We start from the raw sequence: 23,733 nt of genomic DNA, 5'->3' as shown, positions 1-23,733 counted from the left end.
AAGAAAGAGGTAAAATACAAGAGCCCCTAAAACAAGGACTTATTTAACACATTAATAGAACAGCAGGGCTTGGATGGATGGTCCTTCCTTGGATGGCTGACGTGAGGACGTTTGGCTACTCTGATGCTAAGGTGACCAGAATGATCAAAACATAGTAAGCGCCTGGCCTCCGGCCACATTAGGGGAGTCATGCAGGACTTGTCTGCTCAGCAGTGAAAAAGACGCCCCTGGTATTTGCTGCCATTTTTCTCCTATCAGTGAAAGTAATGGCGTTTTCAGCAGGGAGTAGGGAAAGACTGAATTACATCATTTTCCCCTTCTTGCTTTGCTGAAGGTGATAAGGATTCCTAAGTCATCCTGCATTTGAACTGCTGAAGCTGAGAGGGGGGAAAAAAAAGTGCCATCTGTTTATTTTGTGTCTGAGCTGACTCCTTGTCTCTGAAATAATCCCTGTAAATGAAGCCCTATTGCAGCAGCCACACCTTCTATTTCAAAGCCAAAAACTTGGTCTGTGTTTAAGTGACTAACAAGTTAAAGCACATTGTGGGGTACTGACCTAAGACAATATTGGTCTGTCTTTTCCATGCGTTTTACGATTCCCAGAATGTAGCAAAGACATCGTTTTAATACTTGTACCATGTCAATGAAGCAACTCTTTAATAGGGGGAAAATAATGACCCTTTTCTTCATCATGTCTTCACACTTCTTCAATCTTCCCTTCAGAAAAACAAATGATTACAAAACCTAACGGAAATTACCTACTAAGGAATTCTCTTGGAGACCAGAAAGTATCCCCACCCCACCCCCATATATTGACAACGCCCGGCCCTGAGTGAATCTCCACTTATTGGAAGAGTAACAGAGAGTACCACAGCCTGAGAAGCGATCCCTTTGTCATTTGGATTTGAAGAGAACCAGCGATGTGGTAACCATCTATCAAATGTTGAGGCTAGAAGCCCTGTTCACAGTGTGGGAAGCACACAGTTCACAGAGTGCTTGACTCATGTGGGTTCCACAGGCTAACTAGGGAGTACACGGCTGCTCCAGTAAGGGTTTCCTAGCCAAGCGCTGTATTGAAAATTTTGCCGTTACAGGAAACCTTAACCAAGGGCTCTGCGTGGTATAGGATGATGGGAAAGGAACTACAGTGTGGACTCAGCACAAGGCTCCCACCTCTATTTGCCCTTCTGTGCCCTACCGGTGACTTGGCCTTCAAGGTTTTACTTACAATCAACAAACCACCACCACATCCCCAACAACCTTTCTGGAAGCTTTCAAACCACAGAGATAAATCCCTCAGAAGATGGGCAGGGCTCCAATTTGTTGAACAATAGTCTTAGAATGCCAGCCCCTAGGCAATGCAGTACCTGGAGTCAAAGGTAAAAATGTCCACAATTAGTTAAATTCCTCCTCTCTAGCTCCCTACTCTACCCCACCCCCAGAAAAATGCACGGAGAGAACAGGGGATTTCTAGACTACATTCTCTACAGCCTGCATGAAGCACAAGAGATTAAGCTATCCGAGGGTAAAAAGTGGGGGCACTGCTCAAGCCTCCAATACCGCTACCACCCTATCCCCCAATTCCCCAACTCACGTCCTAAGGCCCTATCGGGTCCAGAGCGCCAAGGCAAGGTTAATTACGAGACGAATCCCATGCCTTCAATCCCATGAATACATGTCTTGTGCATCTGTACTCCAGCCTTTAGCTTCATCTTTGCTTTGCATATCTTCTTTTCCCTATCAGTCTAACTAATATGGTCCACAAGAAGCCGCTAACTCCCAAATTCAATGCTTAAGAAGAAGATTGGCGTGGTAGTCAATAGACTAAAGGATCCTGCAGTCACCAGGCCATGGTTGAGTGGGGGTCATTTTGAGCTTATTCGTTTTTCAGCCCTGAGCCCGCAGAAAGGCTCCAGGTGCCTACGCTCAAGGTAGACACCGAAAGCATTTTTTGAGAGTGCTGTGGACCATAATTGGCTTTTCAAACCCTCTCTTCCCCCTCCGCCCCCAATCTCTGTGGCACTGCATACCATTCCCAGCTTCCACAATCATCTTGAACCTTGGCAGAAGAAAGGCAGCTAAATCTGAGATGTGTCACGAGGCCACTGGCTAGGGAGCAAGAATATCTAAACACAAACTAAGGCGAAAGCAGCAGGCCAGACTTTCCACAGATTCCCATCGGCTCCTGTAGCTGCAGGGCACTGACAGCCTGAAGGTAACCCAAGTATCTCCGAAGGGTCACTTTTAAATAGTAGCTTTAATACCCCCAGTCATTTCAGAAGTATTTCCTTCCAGAGCCCGCTTCCATCCACACTGACATGCCAACTGTGCCCAACAATGGCAAGCCCGCTGAAGACATGAAAGCCCAGAAGGAAAGGGAAGGATTCCCAAAGGGGCACAGGCAGCCCCATAACATGCTGTGATTCTATTCTATGGCCGCATTTGGACTGCTGAGAAAGAATAATCTAGCAAAGAGACACCATGCAGAAGTGGTCTACTGACAATCACTGGGGATTAAAGAACAGGTAGAAAATCAAACAAAATAGTTTAACGCCATGCCTCCCCGTTCTAAGACTGAAACAGCATAAACCCTGGATGGCTACCTTCCAGGAGTTTTTCAGGAAAGCTATTATCTCCAAGAGAAAACATATACCTCTCTCTCAGTCTACTGGACCACACTGTGGCTGAGCAAAGAGAACTGTATGGTGTCTTTAGCACATACTGTATATCATGCAGCCACCGTGACCACCCACTAACCCCAGACGTGCCAAAGAGTACTGCTCAGAAGAGGCTGCTGCTTTTTTTTTTTTCTTCTTCTTCTTCCTTTTCAGCCAGGGCCAAAGTTTCTAAGATCTTCCTAAGAACCATTAAAATCCACGCAGCCCCTCACCTATCCACCAAGTTGAGTCCCCACTGTCCTAAATGGCAGTCGGCCAGGGGCTGGTGTACAAGGGACAGGTGCTCAGTGGGCTATTTTCAGTTGCTATCAGCTCAATCGGGAGCCGCACATGCTCAGTAGGCAGGCAAGCCTGGGTTGCATTTCAAACTCCGGGCAGCCAAGAGACGTACACCTTTCACAGCTGCCAGGGCAACCAGCTGCCCAGTGCTCCTCCCAAGACGGGAGCGATGAAAACAGTATAACCTGGCCAGCCAACATGCCAGCGAGCAAGCTGTACCTCGCATTTCACCGCCTGGGTTATTCTGAGCTGGGCTTATTGACACTCCATGGCAACACAGGAACAAAGGGCCAGCTAGAGGGATTTAAATGTCCTGCAAAAGTTGCTAGAAAAGTCAGCAGCTCAGGCTTCTGTTTGCATAATAAAAGTAGCAGTGGAATTATTATTAGGTTATTCTCAGTTGCCACTGCAGTTGTTATTCGTGAATAATAATAACAAAGGTCTGTAACAGAGGTCTACTCTTTGAACTCAGGTTTTGTTTTTGTTGTTTGCCACCATTAAGTTGCCACAGTTGGGAGGCCTCCCAAACTACGGCATGTGGGCCTGTCCACCACCACAGCAGAACCAGTTTTCCTCACCCGTGTACCTCTCGCCTTGCCGTACCCCGTGATCCACTTCCGCTGCACAAATATTTCCAAATGCAAACCACCCCTACTTAATCTTTCAATGGCTCTCGCTCCCCTCAGGATAGGGAACAACCACCTCAGTACCCCAGACCCTGCCAGGCCAGTAGGACCTGAACTCTCAACCCGGCTCCCTTCTCAAGACGGCGCTGGCCATGCTGGACCGTGCAGGTGGTGTCCTCACATTTCCCCCACCTCCACGACTTCTCTGGGTGGGGCCCGTCTCTGCATCAGAAGTCCTTCTCGGCCCTTCCTTTGCTGGTCTAATGCCCGTTCATCCTGCCAAACTCCTGCTCCCTGGACTGCTGTCCCCAGTCCCAGCCCAGTGTGATATGAAGGTCCTTCCTGTTGATATCCCCGGTGCTGTGCTTTAACCTTTGCCTTATCCAACCAGACTGTGACTCCTTGACAGAAGGAACCACTTCTAGTTATGCTGACATCACCAGCGCCTACCAGCATACTCGTGCTAATTAGTCGGAGATTGTAAGACTGTGCTACAACTGATTCTTTTTTCCCCAAACTCAGAATAAATTCTTCGAAAGATGTGCTCTTCTCATCTCCTCAGCCCAGACCAGTCCCTGTCTCCTCTTTTTTTTTCCTATATTATAATAATTAGTATTGTAGCCAACATTATTTATTCATTCATTTGTCAAATATTCACTGAGCACCAGTTATATGCCAGGCGCTGTCTTCGACACTGGGGATAAGATGGTGAGCACCACGAACTCTTGGCTTCCTACGCTCCAGGGCTCACTTTGCTTGTACTCCCCATAAACTCCTCACAATCATCCTGTCACTGTTTCCATCGCGCCGCTGCAGGAATAGACCCTGAGAAATGAAATAACGGGCGCATGCGTTCGCGCACGTGCGCGCGCGAGCGCGCGCGCACACACACACACACACACACACACACACACACAGACGCGGTGAAGACGAAGGACATGGCTCATGACACAGTCTCACTCTGTCTCACTCTGTCTCACTCTGTCTCTCTCCTGAGAAAGGCCTGCTTCCTCTGCATGGCCAAGAGCCTTCCCTTCAGAAGACTCTCTGACTAACCACATCATTTTTACCTACCAAAAATTACCCTAACACTTTGCAAAACTGACATTGTGAAGCAGATGAATTAGGACACGATGTTGAAGATAAAGAGAAGCCATGACAATGTAATTCACCATGGCAGTGTGTAGTATTATAAACACACCAGATGAGTCCAATTCTAAACTGGACTATGGGTTTTTGTTTTTGTTTTTGTTTTCCTATCTATTCTTTACAACCTTTCTGAATGGATCCGATTCTTTTTTTTCATACAAACTAGCTTGGTGTAGGTACCAGAATGTAGAAGGGGAAATAAATACAACTAACTAAATAAGTAAGGCCACTCCCACTCCAAATCACCATTCGATTACAGGCAGAGGTGGTTGTTTTTGTTTCCTTAAAGTGATTTTCACCACCTCCTGCCCAAAAGAAATTTCATTCTTCCTCTTATTTCTTCCCTCCTGGCCACATCCCCCAAATTTCATATCCTCGGAAGGTCGGTGCTCTGCTCTAACCCATAACAAAGAATTAGATGGAGCATTACCGTGGATCTAGGAAAACACCCTGCTCTGCAGAGCTCAGATTCAGCTGATTAGAATCAGGCAGCAGCTGTTCCAGTGTTAACGACCAAGGCTGAGGAGGCACAAATGTAAACTTCCCTCTTCCTGTCAAACTACTGGCTCGGACAGAGAGGATGGTCGGGGCTTCGTGAACTCGTGAAAAAATAAAAGGTTCCAGGCCAGCTCTGCTGGAGAATGCACAGGTCGGTGGTCAGAGCTTTCACCTGAGGGCAGCAGGCACTTCCAGGCAGGGAGCTCCTAGGAGCAGACTGGAGTCACCTTTTTAAACCATGGGGCATGAACCATTTGTGGGTTGGGAAATCGATTTTGTGGTTGAAAACAAGGCCTCTTTTTTTTTTCTTTTTAAATTAAAATAAAGCCGAATGGAATAAAAAAGAGAAGAAATGGGAGTACGTTAAACATAGTAAGAGTAGCTGCTGTTTTTGCACGAATTTTGTGTTTCAGATGTGTGTGGGTCCTACTCTAAAACGTTTCTAAATGTAGATGCGCTGGGTCCAACGCTAAAATGTTTCTTACTGTGAGTCACAGTGAAAAGTTTGAAAGTCACTCCGCCCTGTGTCTTACATGATCTTGGACTTGACATGAGTTCTGAGTAATTATGACTATTCCATATAATCATTATCTGTGGAAGCTTGCCTGAGGTCATGCTGGGCTGCAGAAGGAACTTCCTGAGGATGGGCTAATAGCGTTTTGGGAGTTACAAAGCAATTTTTTATTATGTCTTATTTTCCTTGGTGTTTGCTTCTTTCCAAGAGCGAAAGTTGCATATATGACACATCTACAAATTTCCTGCTTCGCAAGTTTTTCCATAAAGAGGAGATGGCAACCATCTTCTCATTCTTGAGACCTATCTTCATAAAAAGAGAAGCCGAGAAGCTATTGCGCTGCCCTCTCACTGTCGACCACAAGGAAATCGTTTCATGAGCGTGGGTCTTCGATTTGTTTTCACATCTGTTCAGTATTTGACTTAGATCGAATTTTTAGAGTCTTCTCCACCTCCTACTGCTACTACCCTCCTCTCATATAAATACACTAAATATGAACATTTTATAATGTCCACTGGGGAAAAAAATGGATGTGGCTTCAGTTTACCCACAGCCAAAACAAACATCTCCTAAGAAGAAAAAACTAAAAGGAAACTTTGTCATAGTTCACCTGACATCAACTAACACACCACCAGTCTGTTAGAGAAGAAAATCTGACAATAAAGAAACAGTATCTTAAAAGTGTGCACTTCCATCAGATATTTACACTTTAGGTCCTAGTAATGAGTGGCAAACAATAGCTCAATATTTCTCATCTCTCTCCCCGAAAAGTCTCTCATTTGATGATGTGTCAGTGAAAAAGATTTTATTCTGAAAAGGGATAAATTAATGAGAAATGAGAGCAACAAATTTAATAAAGACATTTCTCTTACATTCACTCGCCCCTTCAAGAACTTCCTGAATCTTCAATAATGAGAAATTCAAAGAAAGGCTTATTCTATTCTTCTTCTACAGTCGCAAAGAGGGGCACCTTTGTGGACCCTAACAAAAAGTCCATTGAAGTTATCCCTTTCCTTCCCTCATTGGGTAATTGGGCTGGGAAGTCTTGAGTGGTGATGGCTTTGGAAATAATAAAATCAAGTCAGCCCACAAACTAATTTAGAACTTAGCAATCTTCTCTAGAACAGGCCAAAACCTCTTGCAACAAACCTCTGCAAAAGTCCAGTGCTCCCTGCTATAATAAAATCTAACTATGGCTTGCAAATTTGATAAAATGTGGGTCATCTTAGCTTAGAAATATTTCTGAAGCAATATTCCATTTTAAGTATTTGTGTCATGGACGTCACCTGCAAATGCTCTCAGGGACAAAGGGAAAGCCAAACATGGAGGTTCTGGAACAAAAATGGACTTCTCCCCAGTGGCATAAGAGCAGTATTAGAGCATGATTAGTCTTATTAATGGGAAGGGATAGGAAGGATATACGGATAATTAGGACTCAAGTGCTCTTCTCGGTGAGAGCAAATAAAACTCTTCCTGCAGCTAGAGTTGTGTATATAATGAACATGAAAAATGACTATTGGTATGAGAGATGAGAAATAAAAAAACATAAACCCAGGTAAAGGAGCCTGATCATTTGCTCTCATCTCAGCTCTCAAACAGACTGGACTGAGGGGGAGTCTAGCATGCATCAGATATAATGTCAGTGTGGATGTAGCTAATTTAAGGTGCAGAAAAAAAAAGCAATATTCTGAAGAAGGTTGATAATGATTGAAGCTCATGAATACCATTCCTTAAAGTATATTATACCTTTTTGTTGGCTGTGTAATCCTGAGCGAGAGTTTTAACCAATTCAAAGGCACATCCCCAAAAACCTATCTCATCAGGGTAATCATGAGAATTATGGGAAATAACTCATATAAAACATTTGGCATATATTAGCCACCACTCAATAAGTATTGCCTATGATCATCAAGGAGATAGTTATAGTAAGCAGTATTTTCCAGACCTATTTAGTCTTTTTTGACATGGAGTATTTAGGATTCCATACAACTTGAGAAATATTCTAAAGTACACTCATACTAACCAAACTCTACCAAAATCACTATTGGGGACCTATTATTTGAAGTGCACACTATTTCCAATCAACATTTAAGAAACATGTGGGAGTAATTTGGGAGACAAAGGGAAAGTTGTTGTTGTTGTTGTTTTTCAATGAACTAAAAAGAGTACACTACCCAACAAAATATATTGGAATAAAATCCCTATGACTTTCTTATTTATGCCCCAGTAATGCCATCTAGCTCTACTGAAGCATAATCAATCAGGTGCCATAGCTACTTTGCAAACATCAAACATGGTTCTATTTCCTTTTAAACTTGGTAGTCTAAAGGTCTGCACTCAACAATCTTTGGAGCTAGTATAAAGATTTTAGTTATCTGCCCTATTATTTACCTCTTTTGGTGAAATATTTTGTACTTAACATTTGCTTTATGACTAATGTTGAATATATTAGAGTACATTACAATCAAGGGTTCTCAGTGTGGGGTTTTTTTTTAATTCCTAGTAAATATACAAAAACAAAGAGTCTTTTCACAGAATATGCTATTGACAGTTAACAAGGAGTTGAGTCATGAAGGGAAGACAGGACTAAGGCAACTGTTATTAGGATTAGAGCACTCTAGGCTGTAGCAGGCACTGGATATTCTGGTTTAAAAAAAAAAAGCTATTGCAACTAAAGAATAAAGAGTCCTTTTCCTTCCTTGTAAACATCCTAGTGGTGGTGATATGTTAAAGAGCAGGACTTCAGGGGCAATCCGTTTCCATTTCAGCCAGACTGACTTGTTTCATGACATATCTGCACTGGGGCTTTAGGGGGTCATCTGCCGGATTCTTTGGGCGGTTCAAGAGCTAAAAGCAGGAAAAAACAACCCATGACATGGTTGTTAATATTGACTCATAAACACCCTTTTCTCCTTTCTTCTCCATTCTTTCTCTACTTCTTCTCTCTTCATACTACATACCCACAACCACAGGCCCACCCATGATATCAAATGAAACCAGTAAGAACTGCTTAATACCATACGAAACTGCTACTATATCTAGGGAAGGGAATGGAATTTGGAGGGACTTTGTGCCACTATATTCTGTAGATTTTTTTTTCCTAGTTGCCATAGTTTAGCAATTACACAGAGGAGGAAAATTCCTGTTTTCCTGTTGGGTCTCCAGATATTGTCAAATGTTCCTTGGAGAGTAAAATAACTCCCAGGTGAGAACGACTGGTAAAATTTGACTGTTAAAAATTTGAACTACCATCAAATTTTTCCAACCCAATTCTTACTAATTCTTACAATGTAGGACCCAACCTTTCCTCTGATTTAAACACCTCCAATTCTTTTCAACTTACCACAGGGGATCCTTAATTTATATCTTATCTTATATATTTATATCTTAATTTATAATTTCTCGGTACTGTAGCATTATTGAAATGTTTTTAACACTGCTTAGAACAGAATCTAGACTATAGATACCTAAATTGGTTACAACGGCACTGTCCAACAGAAACTTAATGTAAAGCCCATTACGTAGTATTACATAATGTAATATTATTGGACAAACACAGGAGAAAATCCAGATGACCTTGGGTACGGCAATAATTTTTTAGAGGCACAATCTATGAAAGAAATAATAAACTGGACTTCATTAAAATTTAAAACTTCTGCTCTGTGAAAGACAACATCAAGAGAATGAAAAAGCAAGTGACAGAATGGGAGAAAATATGCGCAAAAGACACACGTGATAAAAGACTGTTATTCAAAATGTGCAAAGAACTCTTACAACTCAAAAATAAGCAAACGAACAACCTGATTAAAAATTGGGCCAAAGATCTTAACCGCTACCTCACCAAAGAAGATAGAAAGATGGCAAATAAGCATATAAAAGCATATGCTCCACGTCAGATGTCATCAGGAAAATGCAAATTAAAACAACAACGAGATACCGCTACACGCCTATTAGAGTGGCCAAAATCCAGAATCACTGACAACACCAAATGCTGCTGAGGAGTTGGAGCAACAGGAACTCTCTCTCATTCATTGTTGGTGGGAATGCAAATGGTAGAGTCACTTTGAAAGACAATTTAGAGGCTTCTTATAAAACTGAACATACTCTACCATAAAATCCAGTAATCACAAACCTTGGTATTTACCCAAAGGAGCTGGAAACTTTTGTCCACACACAACCTGCACAGCAACTTTATTCCTAACTGCCAAAACCCAGAAGCATCCGATGTATCCCTTCAGTAGGTCAATGGATAAATAAAACTGTGGTACATCCAGACAATGGACTATTATTCACTGCTAAAAGAAATGAGCCATGAAAAGACACAGAGGAACCTTAAATGCCTACTCACAAGTGAAAGAAGCCAATCCGAAAAAGACTACATATCGTACGATTCCAACTATATGACATTCTGGAAAAGATAAAACTATGAAGGCAGTAAAAAGATCAGTGGTTGCTAGTGGTAAGGAGGGTGGGGGGAAGGAATGAACAGGTGGAGCACAGGGGGTTTTTAGGACAATGAAATACTCTGTATGATACTATAATGGTGGATACATGTCATTATACATCTGTCCAAACCCACAGAATGCACAACACCAAGAGTGAACCCTAACGTAAACTACGGACTTGGATAAATATGACATGTCAGTGTAGGTCCGTCAGTTATAACAAGTGTACCACTTTGGTGGGGGGATGTTGGTGATGGGGAAGGGTCCGAATGTGTGGGGGCAAAGGGTATATGAGCACTCTCTATACTTTCCTCTCAATTTTGCTGTGAACCAAAAACATGACTTTAAAAAAATAAAGTCTTAACAAAGGGGGAGAATGGAGGAGTGTGAAGTGTGACAGGATTAAGAACAACCTAGTTCACAGAGAGCCAAACACTACACAGAAACTTACCCTACTCCAAATAGCTGTGAGACACTTACCTTCCATACTAGGGGAAGGGAAAGCAATCATCATTAGCACAGGAAGAATCATCACTCCATCTACCATTGTACAACTGTGGAGGAAAAATAAGACATATAAGTAAAACAAAAAATTTAACCGTAGGATGACAAATTAAATTAAGCATACTATCTTCAAACTGCCATTCAAGGCCTTTCTTACAAATCCCCCTCACATATGTCGCCTTATTTCTCGGTAAATTTAAACATATACCCTTTACGTATTTCTAAACAAATCATCTTAAGGAGTTAATCAGATTTACCTCCCACTGGTGGCCACTCTAAGGCAGCTGCGACTTTCTCTGAGTCCAGAGGGTCTACCCTCTTAGAGGCAACTCAATAAGGACATAAAAAATTCCCAGCTAGAAGGCTAAGCATTCTCAAAGAATTTTAAGCTAGAATTTTATCTTATCCTATGAAATGCAAAATTGGCACTAAATTTAAAACCTCTGAGAAATATGAATAGACTGTTGTAACATGATGTTAAAGATTAAGTGACTGAATAATTCAAGCATAATTTTTGAACCTCACTTCTACTTTAAAAGAATTAGAGGTAGAGCATCATCACACAGCCCAAAAGGGGAACAACAACAACAACAAAAACAACACAAAAAAACCTACAACTTATCCCTCATCTATGACAAAGCAATGCAGGATAGACACAACCAGGATAGGAAGAAATCATGTAAATGTGAAATATATCAAACTATATAATCAAGAGAAAGTAAGATACCAGATATGAGTTTCAAGTTGATATTGCCCTAAATTGGCAAAAGCTCAATTTTCTAAGTCAAAGGACTACAACAAAGAACTTTTTAATAATAACTTAATTCCTGCAAAATTTTGGGAATATGATGAAGAGTCTGGTTATACTAATTCTTTAGTACAAGAAATAGTTTTTAAAAATTAAACCTTTGGGCCCCTGGGTGGCTCAGTGGGTTGAGCGTCCCACTTCGGCTCAGGTCATGATCTCACAGTTCGTGAGTTCGAGTCCCATGTCAGGCTCTGTGCTGACAGCTCGGAGCCTGGAGCCTGCTTCGCATTCTGTCTGTCTCTCTCTCTCTCTCTCTCTCTCTCTCTCTCTCTCTCTCTCTGCTCTTTCCCTGCTCACACACTGTCTGTCTTTCAAAAATAAATAAAGATTAAAAAAAAAAATTAAACCTTTGACTAGTTGTGATTTTCTGGATGGTAAATAAACAAGAAAACTGGTCAAGTTCTTTAATGCACACGTTAGTGTGCTATCTTACACTTAGAGCTCAAAGCAAAGAGCAAAAGCCTATTGCTATCTAAGCTGTCTGAAGTGGACACCTTCCGGTTCATATTAAAATCAAAAATTTTGGTTGGTGGTCAGACTGTTCATTCTCCACGTCCCCATCTTATCTTACCACCCTCATCTCAACTGGTCCATAATTATATTTCAGTCCACTCCTTCTCTAATAGCAATGTAAGGAATAGCAACATAAGGAAGAAGCAATGTACCTTCTTTTTACACTTTTTAAAGCACATGAAACTTTAGTGTCCTCTTTTACTGTTATTATTATGTCCATGTTCACAAAGATCTTTCCTATGACAAGCCCCTGATTTGTGGCATATAAGTGCCTCATGTGGCTGCCAGTGTCGTCACAACCAGATACAGACTCCTCCATCACCATCTTGTCTCCATGCCTTTGAACGGGGAGCACACTGCTGGTTCCCTCTGCCTCAATGGCCCTAAGCATCCTCTTCTACCCTTCTTCTACTTACTCCCCTCCTCCTGTCATTCATGACCTAGCTCAAAAGGCAAACATTTGGTGAAACACCTCTCCATCAGCAGTCACTTCTAGCACCCAGCACTGGGCTAACACAACTTGAAATCAATTACTTGTCTAAGTCAGTCTCCAACGCTAACCTTCCTGTCCCTAAAAGAGGTACATGGATCCTAGGGTCATGCAAGAACATTTAGTGAATTACAGGATGAAAATACAGATCTTACTCTTATTTACAATGGGGTTACATCCTGATAAATCCATCCTAAGTTGAAAATATCAGAAGTGGAAAATGCACTTAATACACTTAGTCTACCAAACATCAGAGTTCAACCTAGTCCACCTTAAATGTGTTTAGAACACTTAACATTAGCCTACTGTTGGGCAAAATTATCTAATGCAAAGCCTATCAAAGCCTGTTTTACAATAAGGTATTGAAAACCTCATGTAATGTATTGAATACAGTACTGAAAGTGAAACACAGAATGGTTCTCGGGGAACAGAATGGTGGTAGGTGTGTCAGTTGTTCACCCTTGTGACAGCGTGGCTGGGAGCTGCAGCTCACTGCTGCTGCCCGGTGTCACGAGAGAGGGTCATACCACATATTGGTAGCCCAGGAAAAGACCCAAGGATCCAAAGATCAAAATTCGAAGTACAGTTTCTATTGAATGTTTATCACTTTCACATCATGGCAAAGTCAAAAAAATCTCTAAGTCAAACCCGAAGATCAAAATTCGAAGTACAGTTTCTACTGAATGTTTATCACTTTCACATCATGGTAAAGTCAAAAAAATCTTTTAGTCAAACCATGAGAAGTCAGGGACTGTATATACTAGAATTTGTATCCTATGCAAAATCTAATAGAGCGATAAATAACTTGAGGCTTTATTTGGTGTCTCTCTCAGTTCCTTTGACAGTCTAGTTCAAAAGATGTCTTCCAGAAAGAAATGTGGACATGATTTGCTTAGAGTATAGCCATGTACTATACTTCTGAGGGTCAATTTAAGTATGTTATGAAACAAGCCCTCCCCAGATTACAAGTGTTCTAAAACTACAGATTGAATATATTATTAATGAAAGCACCAGAAAGAATAATAAAATGGTGGAGTTGATAGCTCTATTCCTAGTGGTTGTTTGTTAATCACTTTACTAGAAAAAAAGCAGTTAATATTCAGTTCAATCTGACAAGAAGCAGGCTCCCCAAATTCAAAATTAAAAACTACTTGAAAATGGATTTGCTTCCAGTATCATAAACAGTAAACATTATCCTGAATAATACAATGTTATCACCATTAACAATACCTTAAATATTTCACTGTCAATCTTTTTAAAATTTCTATTTTATGTATATTATATCATACATAGTTTTTATTTTATATGAAACTTACAAGCAACACACACAGTGAGGGTACATGCTTAAAAATATTTTTAATGGATGGGATAAGTCCTCAAAAGCCTTTGAAAACCACTGGACTACCTTGTTCTTATCTGTGAATTCCCAATTCTCCTTTCCTTCCTTCCTTCTTTCAATACCTATTAAGGGTCTACTCATGTATTAGACATTAGAAACTTAAAATGATAAAGATATATAAACATAGCCCTTACTATCATGGAGCTTTCATCTATGGTGATAATCAAATAGTCATCCAAATGATTTTATAATTAAAAACTAAATGAAGTGCCAGTTATAAAAAAACAAATGGGTTAAGTAGGACTGCTAACAAAATAACTTGAGATTTTCTGGGTAGAAGAGCTTCCCCAGGAAGATATATCTAAATAGGAATCAGAAAGATGAGAAGATACCAGAACAAGGATGAGTGTGTAAGCATGCGTGTGTGTGTGTGTGTGTGTGTGTGTGTGTTGGGGTGGGTAGCACCTTGAGGTGGAAGGTTGCATTTAAGGAGAAAGGTGCAGCTTCTCAGCTTACGCAGAGGCCCTACAGCCAGGACAAGCATGAAGTCCTACAAATTTACGCATATTTCAGCAGTGAAGAAAAAAGCCAGGCTGGGTCACAGCCAGCCTAGAAAGAAGAGTTAAAGAGGGTGGAGAAACCCAAGAAGGCTGAAGGTAGGCAGAGGCGGAACTTCGATAAGGCACAAAAAGCCCAGGGAAGCCCTCCACTCACTCACCTCTGGACATTCTTGCCAACCATGCCCCTCTCCCTTCTCACATCTGGTCCCTAACTAACCATCCATTTTCCCAGGCACTCTAACCAGCCGGCTTCCTAGCTTTGTATACATGATGCTCTTCAAGAGTAGGCCCTTTTTTTTAGAGTCCAACCTGGCTAATTCCTATTCAGCCTTCAAGTCTCAACTATCACCTCTTTCTAGACTGTCCTTGCCTCAACCCTCACAGCCCTCATTACACTTTCATATACCACTTTGTTAATTTTCATTCACAGCACTTATCATAATTAATAATTATATGTTCATACCCGTGTGTGCTTTTGAACATCTGTCTCCTCACTAGACTATAGATTCTGTGGTAGCAAATTCTACAGTCAATTTTATTAACTACTACCAAGTAGATGCACATTAAATATCACTAAATTCAAAATTTCCCTGAAATAATCAGCTCAATTTAAGTTTAAATTCTAAAGAGTTAGCTATCACTCCCAAGTCCCAACACACAAGCACATACACACTGCAAAGAAATAACAGGATTAAGATATTTATCATCTCTGTGACTTTAATCTCTACCATTTAGTTTGGGTACTAATAGAAGTCAGCAGTTAATAAACTTCAAAATCAAGAATCTTTCTACTATTAAAAAAAAAACCCTAAAAGACTAAAATTAAAAGACTATCACCATTGGCAATTTTTCCTGTCACAAAGCCAACAAAAGCCCATGCCCCAAAATACATTTTAACATATTATGATCATACAAGCAAAATTAATACATTGATATTAGGCTCATAAATGGAAAACAGGAAAAAAAATTATAAAGTTAATCTCCCATTCTAGTCTGTTTATAGGATAGATAGCTCAAACCTGCCACAAGAAAAAAAAAATCTTTGGAAAAAAATATGAGGATCGCTACTGGTTGCCATTTTGTTCAGTGTCTGGAGTGTCTCTGCTAGCCAGTTAATTCAGCTATTAAAACAGTACATCTAAAAGGAAAGGGGAAAATAATGTAGAAAGGAGAATGTTCTGGAATAAATTCCCTGGTCATATTTTAATTATAAAAAAAAAAAAATCAGTATCCCAAAGTCCCAACTTGAGGCCTCAAGGATCTATTCCCAACTTTATTTTTTTTTTTTTTAATTTTTTTTTTCAACGTTTATTTTTGGGACAGAGAGAGACAGAGCATGAACGGGGGAGGGGCAGAGAGAGAGGGAGACACAGAATCGGAAACAGGCTCCAGGCTCTGAGCCATCAGCCCAGAGCCTGACGCGGGGCTCGAACTCACGGACCGCGAGATCGTGACCTGGCTGAAGCCGGACGCTTAACCGACTGCGCCACCCAGGCGCCCCTCTATTCCCAACTTTAAAATACACTGAAAAGAAAATATTGTTTTTAAAGGTAAATTTTCAATTATCCTGCTCTCAAGTATTTCGGCGTATGAAGTTTCAGATGTAGGTTGGCAAAAAAGAGGGACTGGTAGTGGAAAAAGAGAGGCATCCCCAAATTCAATAGTTTGGGGATGCCTCACTCCACTGGCTTTTACACTTTTTGGTCTCAAAATAACTTTACAGTCTTGAAAAGTATTGAGCCCCTTAAGGAGCTTGCCAATGTGAGCTTTATCTATCAATATTTACTCTATTAGAAATTTAAACTGAAGAATTTTTTAATACTGTATTTGTTTTAAAATAACATTAAACATGCTGGAGTGCAAAGGTGATTCAGTCAGTTAAGGGTCCAACTCTTGATTTCGGTTCAGGTCATGACCTCACAGTTTGTGAGACTGAGCCCTGTGTTGGTCTCTAGGCTGACCATGCACAGCCCAGGTGAGATCCTCTCTCTTTCTCTCTCTATGCCCCTCCCCCATTCATGCGCACACCTTCTCTCTCTCTCTGTCCCTCTCTCTCAAAATAAATAATCAAATAATTATTTAAAAATAGAAATAAAATAACAATAAACATACTACCCTGTCCAAAAAAAGGTAGTAAGAAAAGTGGCATTATTTTCCATTTTTGCAAATCTCTATGTTTGGCTTAGTAGAAAACAACTGGATTCTCTTATATAATTCTGCATTCAATCTGCTATGCCATGTTGTACTTGTTGAAGTACATATAGAAAATACAACCTTGCACATATGTATCAGAGGAATCAGAGAGATGATTGATATATAAACATTCTTGGAAGGACCTCTTGGAACCACTGAGAACATCACAGAGACTCCACGAAATTCTGGACACTGAGAATCATTGCCCTACTCTTTTAAATGTTCATTCTTTCTACCATACCAGACAACCAGATGGTACCTGATATTTTAGGATAAGCATTTACCCAATACATGACAAAAATGTTACTGTTCTATAGCTTTAGAAATCTCATTAACTTCTCTATCATCAAAGAAGTCAACAAGTCTAATGGTCAAGGAAGAAGGCATTAGACTTTTGTTTGGAATGTAGGAAGAATACTTTATGTCCACAACTAAATATTTTTTACATGTGACATAAAACCTGTGATAAGAAGGTACTCAACTGTTCATCTACTTTGGTTGAACCAAAATCCATATGCAATGTTCTACGGTTAGCTAACTGAAAAATCATAGACTACTGGGGATTCCAGTTTATTATCTGAAGGGTACAGAGTATAAATTTTTGCCTCCAGTATATGTCATCTCCTTTCTTTTCTGGGATAAGGTCTTCTATCCCTAGTAATTGATCTGTCTTTCCTTTAGACACAAGGGAAAGAGCTATTCAGAAAAAGTTTAAGGACGCACCCATGTTAACTAAGGTATCCTCTTTAAATCAGCACCATCTCTTACAATGTCTCAGGACTACTCTCTTAGTTAGGAGAAGGAACAGCCCCATGATTTTCTGCTACAAACAGGTATATCACCAGGGCAGAACAGATCCACTTTCAAAATCCCCTGGTACTTTTTAAACTCCATTTATAGATCAGACATATCCAGTCAAAGAGCTCAATTTCGAACACGTGTGGGCTTGACACCAAGTGTGGCACTTGTTTTACGCATCACAATTTTACAGCTGGACAGGAGCCAGAGACACATTGTAATACATTAACTCCTCTCCCCCCAAAATCACAAAACGCTTTGATATTGATCACAGAATGAACAAGAGGATAATACACTTCTATATTCAATTTTTGGAAATCATATTAAGCAATCTCGTTGCTAATCCACTATTAGAACAAAGGATATTCCTAAAACCTAGACCTAAGGACAGCAAACAGCTTGTTATCTGCGATGTTGGAGATGAAGGAAAATTGTAAGGTGAATTAAGATACTTTCCCATCAGAAAGGTCTACAAAATGTTCATTGTCTGGACCGGTCTAAACTCATTTGGTCTGTCCATTTGTTCAACACATAATTTACTGAGTACTTACTTAATAGGGACTTTCTTGATACTCTCCTCAATTCATCTTCTAACAATCTCCAAGTTAGAAAGAATCTTAAAAGCCGAGATTGTACACCCACCTCTCCCAATTTTGAATAACTTTTACACCATCTACATGCGGTTGTTCTCTCATCACTGGTGAGAGTTGTCACTACTTTTCCAGTTTTTTTCTTTGTATTTCTTTATTGGTCTCTTCCATGCCTTCCATTAGGAAAACAAATTCAGTCTCTTTAATATAAAAGGTAGAGGCAGAGCAGGAAAAGGAGCAAGAGTAATTCTGTTTTCTCTTGTTATCTGTTAACATTACATAGTTATCACCCTAACAGTAGTGGCACATACTAACTAGCCAGGCACTGTGCTTAGAGATCATATGTACTGTCTCATTCAATCTCTCCCTCAAACACTCTAAAATAATACTCATATTAATCCCATTTTACAGATAAGAACGAGTGGGTAGAAGTAACTTGCTAAAGGACACAAGATTAAACCCAAGACCACCTGACCAGAGTTCAGGTGTTATTAAACCATGACTTACAACCTTCATTAAACCAGCCAGCCACAGTTTAGCAATGTGTGTTTGTCATCCTCAACATTTTATCCAAGTTTCAACACATTCTGTGCTTTAACCATCTTGATTTTCCTCTTAGAAAATAATCTTTACTCACGGCTATTTGGACCATCTTTCAATCATGCCCTCTTTCCGTCGCTCTAACCTCAAAATTAATTTCATAGGCTCTGCAAACTCAGATTATCTCTGCACTCCTGAAAACAAGATCTAAATGTGAAAGGAAAACCAAGCCACTCTGATACGGTTCATCAAGTTGTTTCCATCTCCCACCTCTCAATCCACTCTCTGGTTCTCCTGTAGCTCACATCTCAATATGAAAGCAGAAATTAGTGTAAGCCAGGCACATTTGGGACAGAGTTAGTAGTAAGACAAATTCTGGACATAAAACTTTGCAGGAGGGTATACTTAAAACAACCACCCCCAAGTAGGACAAAAATCATCCATTATGTACCAACAATTCTGTCTTCTATGCTGAACAGGCAGAGAGACAACCCAAGGACAGCTTGCTCGCAACTACCTGGACCTGTGGAAGGGGTGAAAAGAGGGCTGTCAGTTACGCTGGGAAGAGAAAAAAAAAAAAAAAGCTAACCCGAAGCCATCATATCATAAAAGTCAGGGACTTTTCTCCAGTTCACAAATGACCTGTGAAATATATTTAACACCACACTGTGTCTGAACTGGCAATGTGTAAGTTGCCAGGGCTTGGTTTTATATAGACTTCACTGCTGCTGGAGGGTTTCTGGTGGGATGTTACTTTCAGAATATTAGCATGTAATTTGATCTTCCGCGATAGATGAATACAAATAGCTTCTTGGACAAGTCCTATAGAACTGAAACCCAGCCCCTGGATCAGTCCATCCTGTAGTTAGAGGAAATAATTACAGATTATTTCAGGAAAGAAAGGGTTTTGACTGAAAGAGTTACACTACAAACATTCCAGCTGTGACAGATGGACCCAAGATAAGGCTTGGAAAGGAGGGGAAAAGAACAATATAATCTGAACGGGCTTTGGGGGGTGGGGAAGATGAGCCTTCATTGAATGAAAAGTGAAAGGTTTAAGTTAGGCTAGCATGTAAGAACCAAAGAGTCCCCAGTAAATTTATTTTAAATGTATACAGGACGAAACTGACTTTGCTGCACCCCTACCCAATTTACAGATAATACTAAGTAAAGCTTCTGAGATTTTGATGTTGTGATCACCCACTGCATGCCTTACTGGTATCCAAAGACTAGGTTTTATTTCAACACGCTTGACTGCATGGAAACTGTCCCTCATTTTCCACTTCGTTCCCTGTGTATCAAATAGCCATGGCTCTCCTGCTTTGTTTCAACTTACAGGACCCCATCAACTCCCAGCTGTTTTGTTATATTCTCCTAGGTAGCTCAGGGCTCATGCCTCTCCCTCTAGTTCACATACTATGACTGGAACGATTTTTCCTTTTTTTTACCCAGTGGTAGGAAGGACCCTGTTATCCCTAGTCCCTCCCCCCACCACTGGCCCGAGACATAACTTGTGGATGCCCAACTGTGGAGTCCATCTAAAATCCCACTTCCTCCCTAAATCCTCAGTCAGATGCTGCCTCGACCCTCTGTCTTCTCATTTCTAACTATGCCTGAAGTTTCCCCTTTCACCTAATAGTGCAGACTTTTGTACCCATTAGTGGACAAATGGTGTTTCAGGCAACTACTGTCTGATAAAACTGTCCCAATTCTAAGGCTAATATGATTAACCTATAATAATTTGAAGGCTGGAGGGAAGGCTAGGATGAAATAAAAGAGACACCAGTACCAAGGAGGTATCTCTCTCTCATTTTTTTTTTTTTTTTTTTTTTACATTGGAGACACTAGAGCATATTTCTGTGGAGGTTAAAAAACAAAAAAAAGAAACAATAAAACCTCAAATAAACCCACCCTTTATACGCCAGCCTGACCAGAACCTTCCTTCCCATCCATACTACCTACACACTCAAGCCTATTCCCACCTCAGACCTTCCCGCCCTCGCCCCTACATTATATTACCCTGCCAAATTTTCTCCTAGCACTTAGCACTGTGAAATCTGTTTTGCTGATTTATTAGTTCACGTTATTATGTTCCCCCCTCTCCCATCCCTCCTTCCCCCACTTATCAAAATATAAGTAATGGGGCACCTGGGTAGCTCAGTGGGTTGAGCGTCCGACTTTGGCTCAGGTCATAATCTCATGGCTCATGAGTTTGAGCCCCACACTGGGCTCTGTGCTGACAGCTCAGAGCCTGAAGCCTGCTTCAGATTTTGTCTCCCTCTCTCTCTACCCCTCCCCTCCCTGCTTGTGCTCTGTCAAAAATAAATAAACATTACATATATGTATATATTATATATTACACATATTATATATATGTATTTAACACAAGAGTAAAAAATAAACATTACATATATATATATATATACATATATTTAATATTTAACACGAGAGTAAAAATTCTACCTAACTCATGGCTACATTGCCATGCCTGGCACATACTGGGCACTCAATATCAATTAAGACACGGTAACTTTAACTTCTTAGTCTATGCTATGCTTTGGTTCAGGTGGAGAGAGGGAGGGGAGGTTTAAGGAATTGTATACAGCCTGGCAAGGAAATGACTGGGGGAGGGTAATACTCCTCATTCTCAATTTAATATGGTAGCAACCAGGTATTTGAGATAAATGAAAAGATCTCCTTTGTAACTTGGATTTCAGCTTTCCAAGGTGTCATCCAAGAGAAGCAGCCAAACAAAAAGTCGGCTGGCAGACTCCGGGTATACCAGACAACTCCCTGGTGGACAATATCCCATTTGGAAAGGACTGCATGGAGCTCTAGTTGCAGATACCAGCCGATCTGCCCAGAGCCATCCCCAGTGACCTCTGAGACAGCTTCTGTAGCTTGAAAATACATCTTCTACAAGTCAGAAATTGACATATTATCTCCTCCTCCCACCCCCAGTCTTCTAACAGTTATTGATGCTATTTGGAAAGCCATGCTTCCATGCCTATTAATAACCTCCAGAAAGAACCCCAAGGAAGTGTCAAGAGAAAAACAGATCTGGCTGGTGGAAGCCAAAGACTCAATCAGAGTTACAATTAGCAATTAATATATTTGAACAAAAAAAAAAGTTGTAACATCTTCGGTATCATAGGTTATCTGTCCAGGAGGCTTACAACAAAATACTCTGCCAATGAATTCATGAAATGTTCAGTCAAAAATACTGGTCTTTACAGAAAGGAGCACTTTTAAAGGACCCCTTATCTGTTTAAACAGACCAGCACCAGTTACTATCTTTATCTACACAGCAATGATTCCGTGGAATTTTGCTTACAAGACTGGTATCATTAAACCTTTATAGTTATTTACATCTTTGTCAAGTTTCTTCAGGTGACCCCTCAAAGAGCAACTAAATCAACCTACTCTAAAATAATGGAGTAACTAATTAACAATCTCTACAAAGACTTCTCTTAGTGGTCTTCTTCCTCTCCCCTCCCCGGACTAGAATGTGATTAATGGAATTCTCTCACAACTTAGCTTGAAATATGCTTTTGCCAGTTGAGCAGCTAAAGCAGAATCAGATAATTGTGGTATGACTCAACAAATGCACAGCTGTTCATTTAAATATATCCATCAAAAGTATAAATACGATCATGAGAAAGAAAATGGAACTGTGTACACAGGGACAGTGCACAAGTCGAACGGGTTAGCACTGAAGTAACCACAACAGACAGCAAGGAGGAGAAGGGGAGTCACGGCTGGGAGAGGTTCTGCATCCCGGGCAGAGAGAGACCAGAAAACCGAAGGAACTGAAAAACCACCTGCCCAACCCCAAACACTCCGTGACCTAAAAAAGAAATTAATGGCAAGTTAAACGTAAAAATAAATGAGTTCTACTACGTGGGGAGAAAGAAATGAAATCTAGGAAATAGCTGATGCTCCCAAGTACTGTGAGGTAGAAAGCCTACAGGGTAGAAATGAGGAATCCAATCTGTTATTCAAAACAAAACAAAGACCGAAGGCCGGCCGAGGAAAACAGGAGGAACGGGATTGTCAGTCCTCTCCCCACAACCTTCTAAGACTGTGATTATGAAATCGTGAAATGTGGGAATCCCTCCAATAGTCCCAAAGCAAATAACAGAAAACTATCACCCCACACCAGGCAACACTTTTTAGAGGTTCCACGCACATGACAGTGCCCACCTGAGCACAAAGGAAAGGAAACCAAGAAAAAGAAATCAGAGACTGTGAAGAGGAACGAAGAGAGCCCTGAATGACAAAAACAAGTGCCTGGTCAGTCCTGCAGACCCCATTCCTTCCTTCTTCCTCAGGGATGGGCCCTAAGGCCTGATGGAACTTGAGAAGCAAAGGTACTGAAGACCTGGGCGCCTCTCCTCTTTTAATACGTAATTCAAAATAATAACAAATAAAAGGAACATCTATTCCATGATGATGATTTCCAAGCTTTCCCTGAACCATCAAAAATCAAGTTCTTGCCAAAAAATAATCTCTCCGGTTGAGGGGTGGCAGATGCCCATGTTGAGCCTGACCATTCGGCCATCTTGCCTGGGGAACCATTCACGTTCTCCATTTTAACAGACAAACCTCTTCTATTATTGTAAGTGACAGCTATTTGGACAACCACCTCCTACCTCAGGCCCTAGTCCTCCCACATTGACCCTCTTCATCCTTCATAGAAAACTTTCTAGCAAGAGCAATCTGCTCTTTCCATGTGCTCCCACTCCTCTATCCAATCCATCACTGAAGTGCCTCTTGTTAAGGGTCTCTTTGTAGACCTTACCTTATCCTTCATATCTGTAAGGGATCTGAGATTTTGATTTGATTGACCAGACATGAGGCCCAGGAACCCCCCAAGCCCTCAGCAATTCAGGTGGTGCTGAGAATAGAGGGGGGGGCTCACTTGCCCATTCTGCAACATGGTGGTGCTGATGACCCCCTTCTGTCCCTGGGTTCCTCCCTGGCTGGGATTCTGAGGCTCCACTCTCCCTAGATCTTTACTTTTATGGTTTGGACCTTCTCAGTTTCCTTGGATGGGGTTTTCCTCTTCTGCCACTCATCCCTGAAATCTTAGTTTCCCACAAGGCCTCACATCTCTGCTCCCTCTTCTCACTCAAGATGGTACCCAATTCCTTAGCATCAAGGCCACTGAGCTGAGACTGAACCACCAGGTGGAGAATGGGATCGCCCA

At 40.9% G+C, this 23,733-nt stretch overlaps 1 protein-coding gene across 2 annotated transcripts in view; it reads right to left on the bottom strand.

Annotated features, from left to right (window-relative positions):
• The window catches only part of ACVR1 (activin A receptor type 1), a 141,475-nt gene that overhangs the window by 56,161 nt on the left and 61,581 nt on the right, over positions 1-23,733 (bottom strand). The window contains exons 2-3 of one of the 2 annotated variants that reach the window (XM_047872587.1): positions 18,976-19,047; positions 10,670-10,743 (exon numbers count right to left, since the gene is read on the bottom strand). In XM_047872587.1, the coding sequence (XP_047728543.1) occupies positions 10,670-10,736 (67 nt within the window). In that variant the 5' untranslated portion in view covers positions 10,737-10,743; positions 18,976-19,047. The remainder of the gene's footprint in view (positions 1-10,669; positions 10,744-18,975; positions 19,048-23,733) is intronic. The other variant, XM_047872586.1, reaches the window with a different exon arrangement.

Source organism: Prionailurus viverrinus, chromosome C1 (genome assembly GCF_022837055.1).
Source record: "Prionailurus viverrinus isolate Anna chromosome C1, UM_Priviv_1.0, whole genome shotgun sequence".
Lineage (NCBI taxonomy): Eukaryota > Metazoa > Chordata > Mammalia > Carnivora > Felidae > Prionailurus > Prionailurus viverrinus.
The sequence above is the reverse complement of the archived record's forward strand: the minus strand, read 5'-3'. Positions and strand labels throughout refer to the sequence as shown.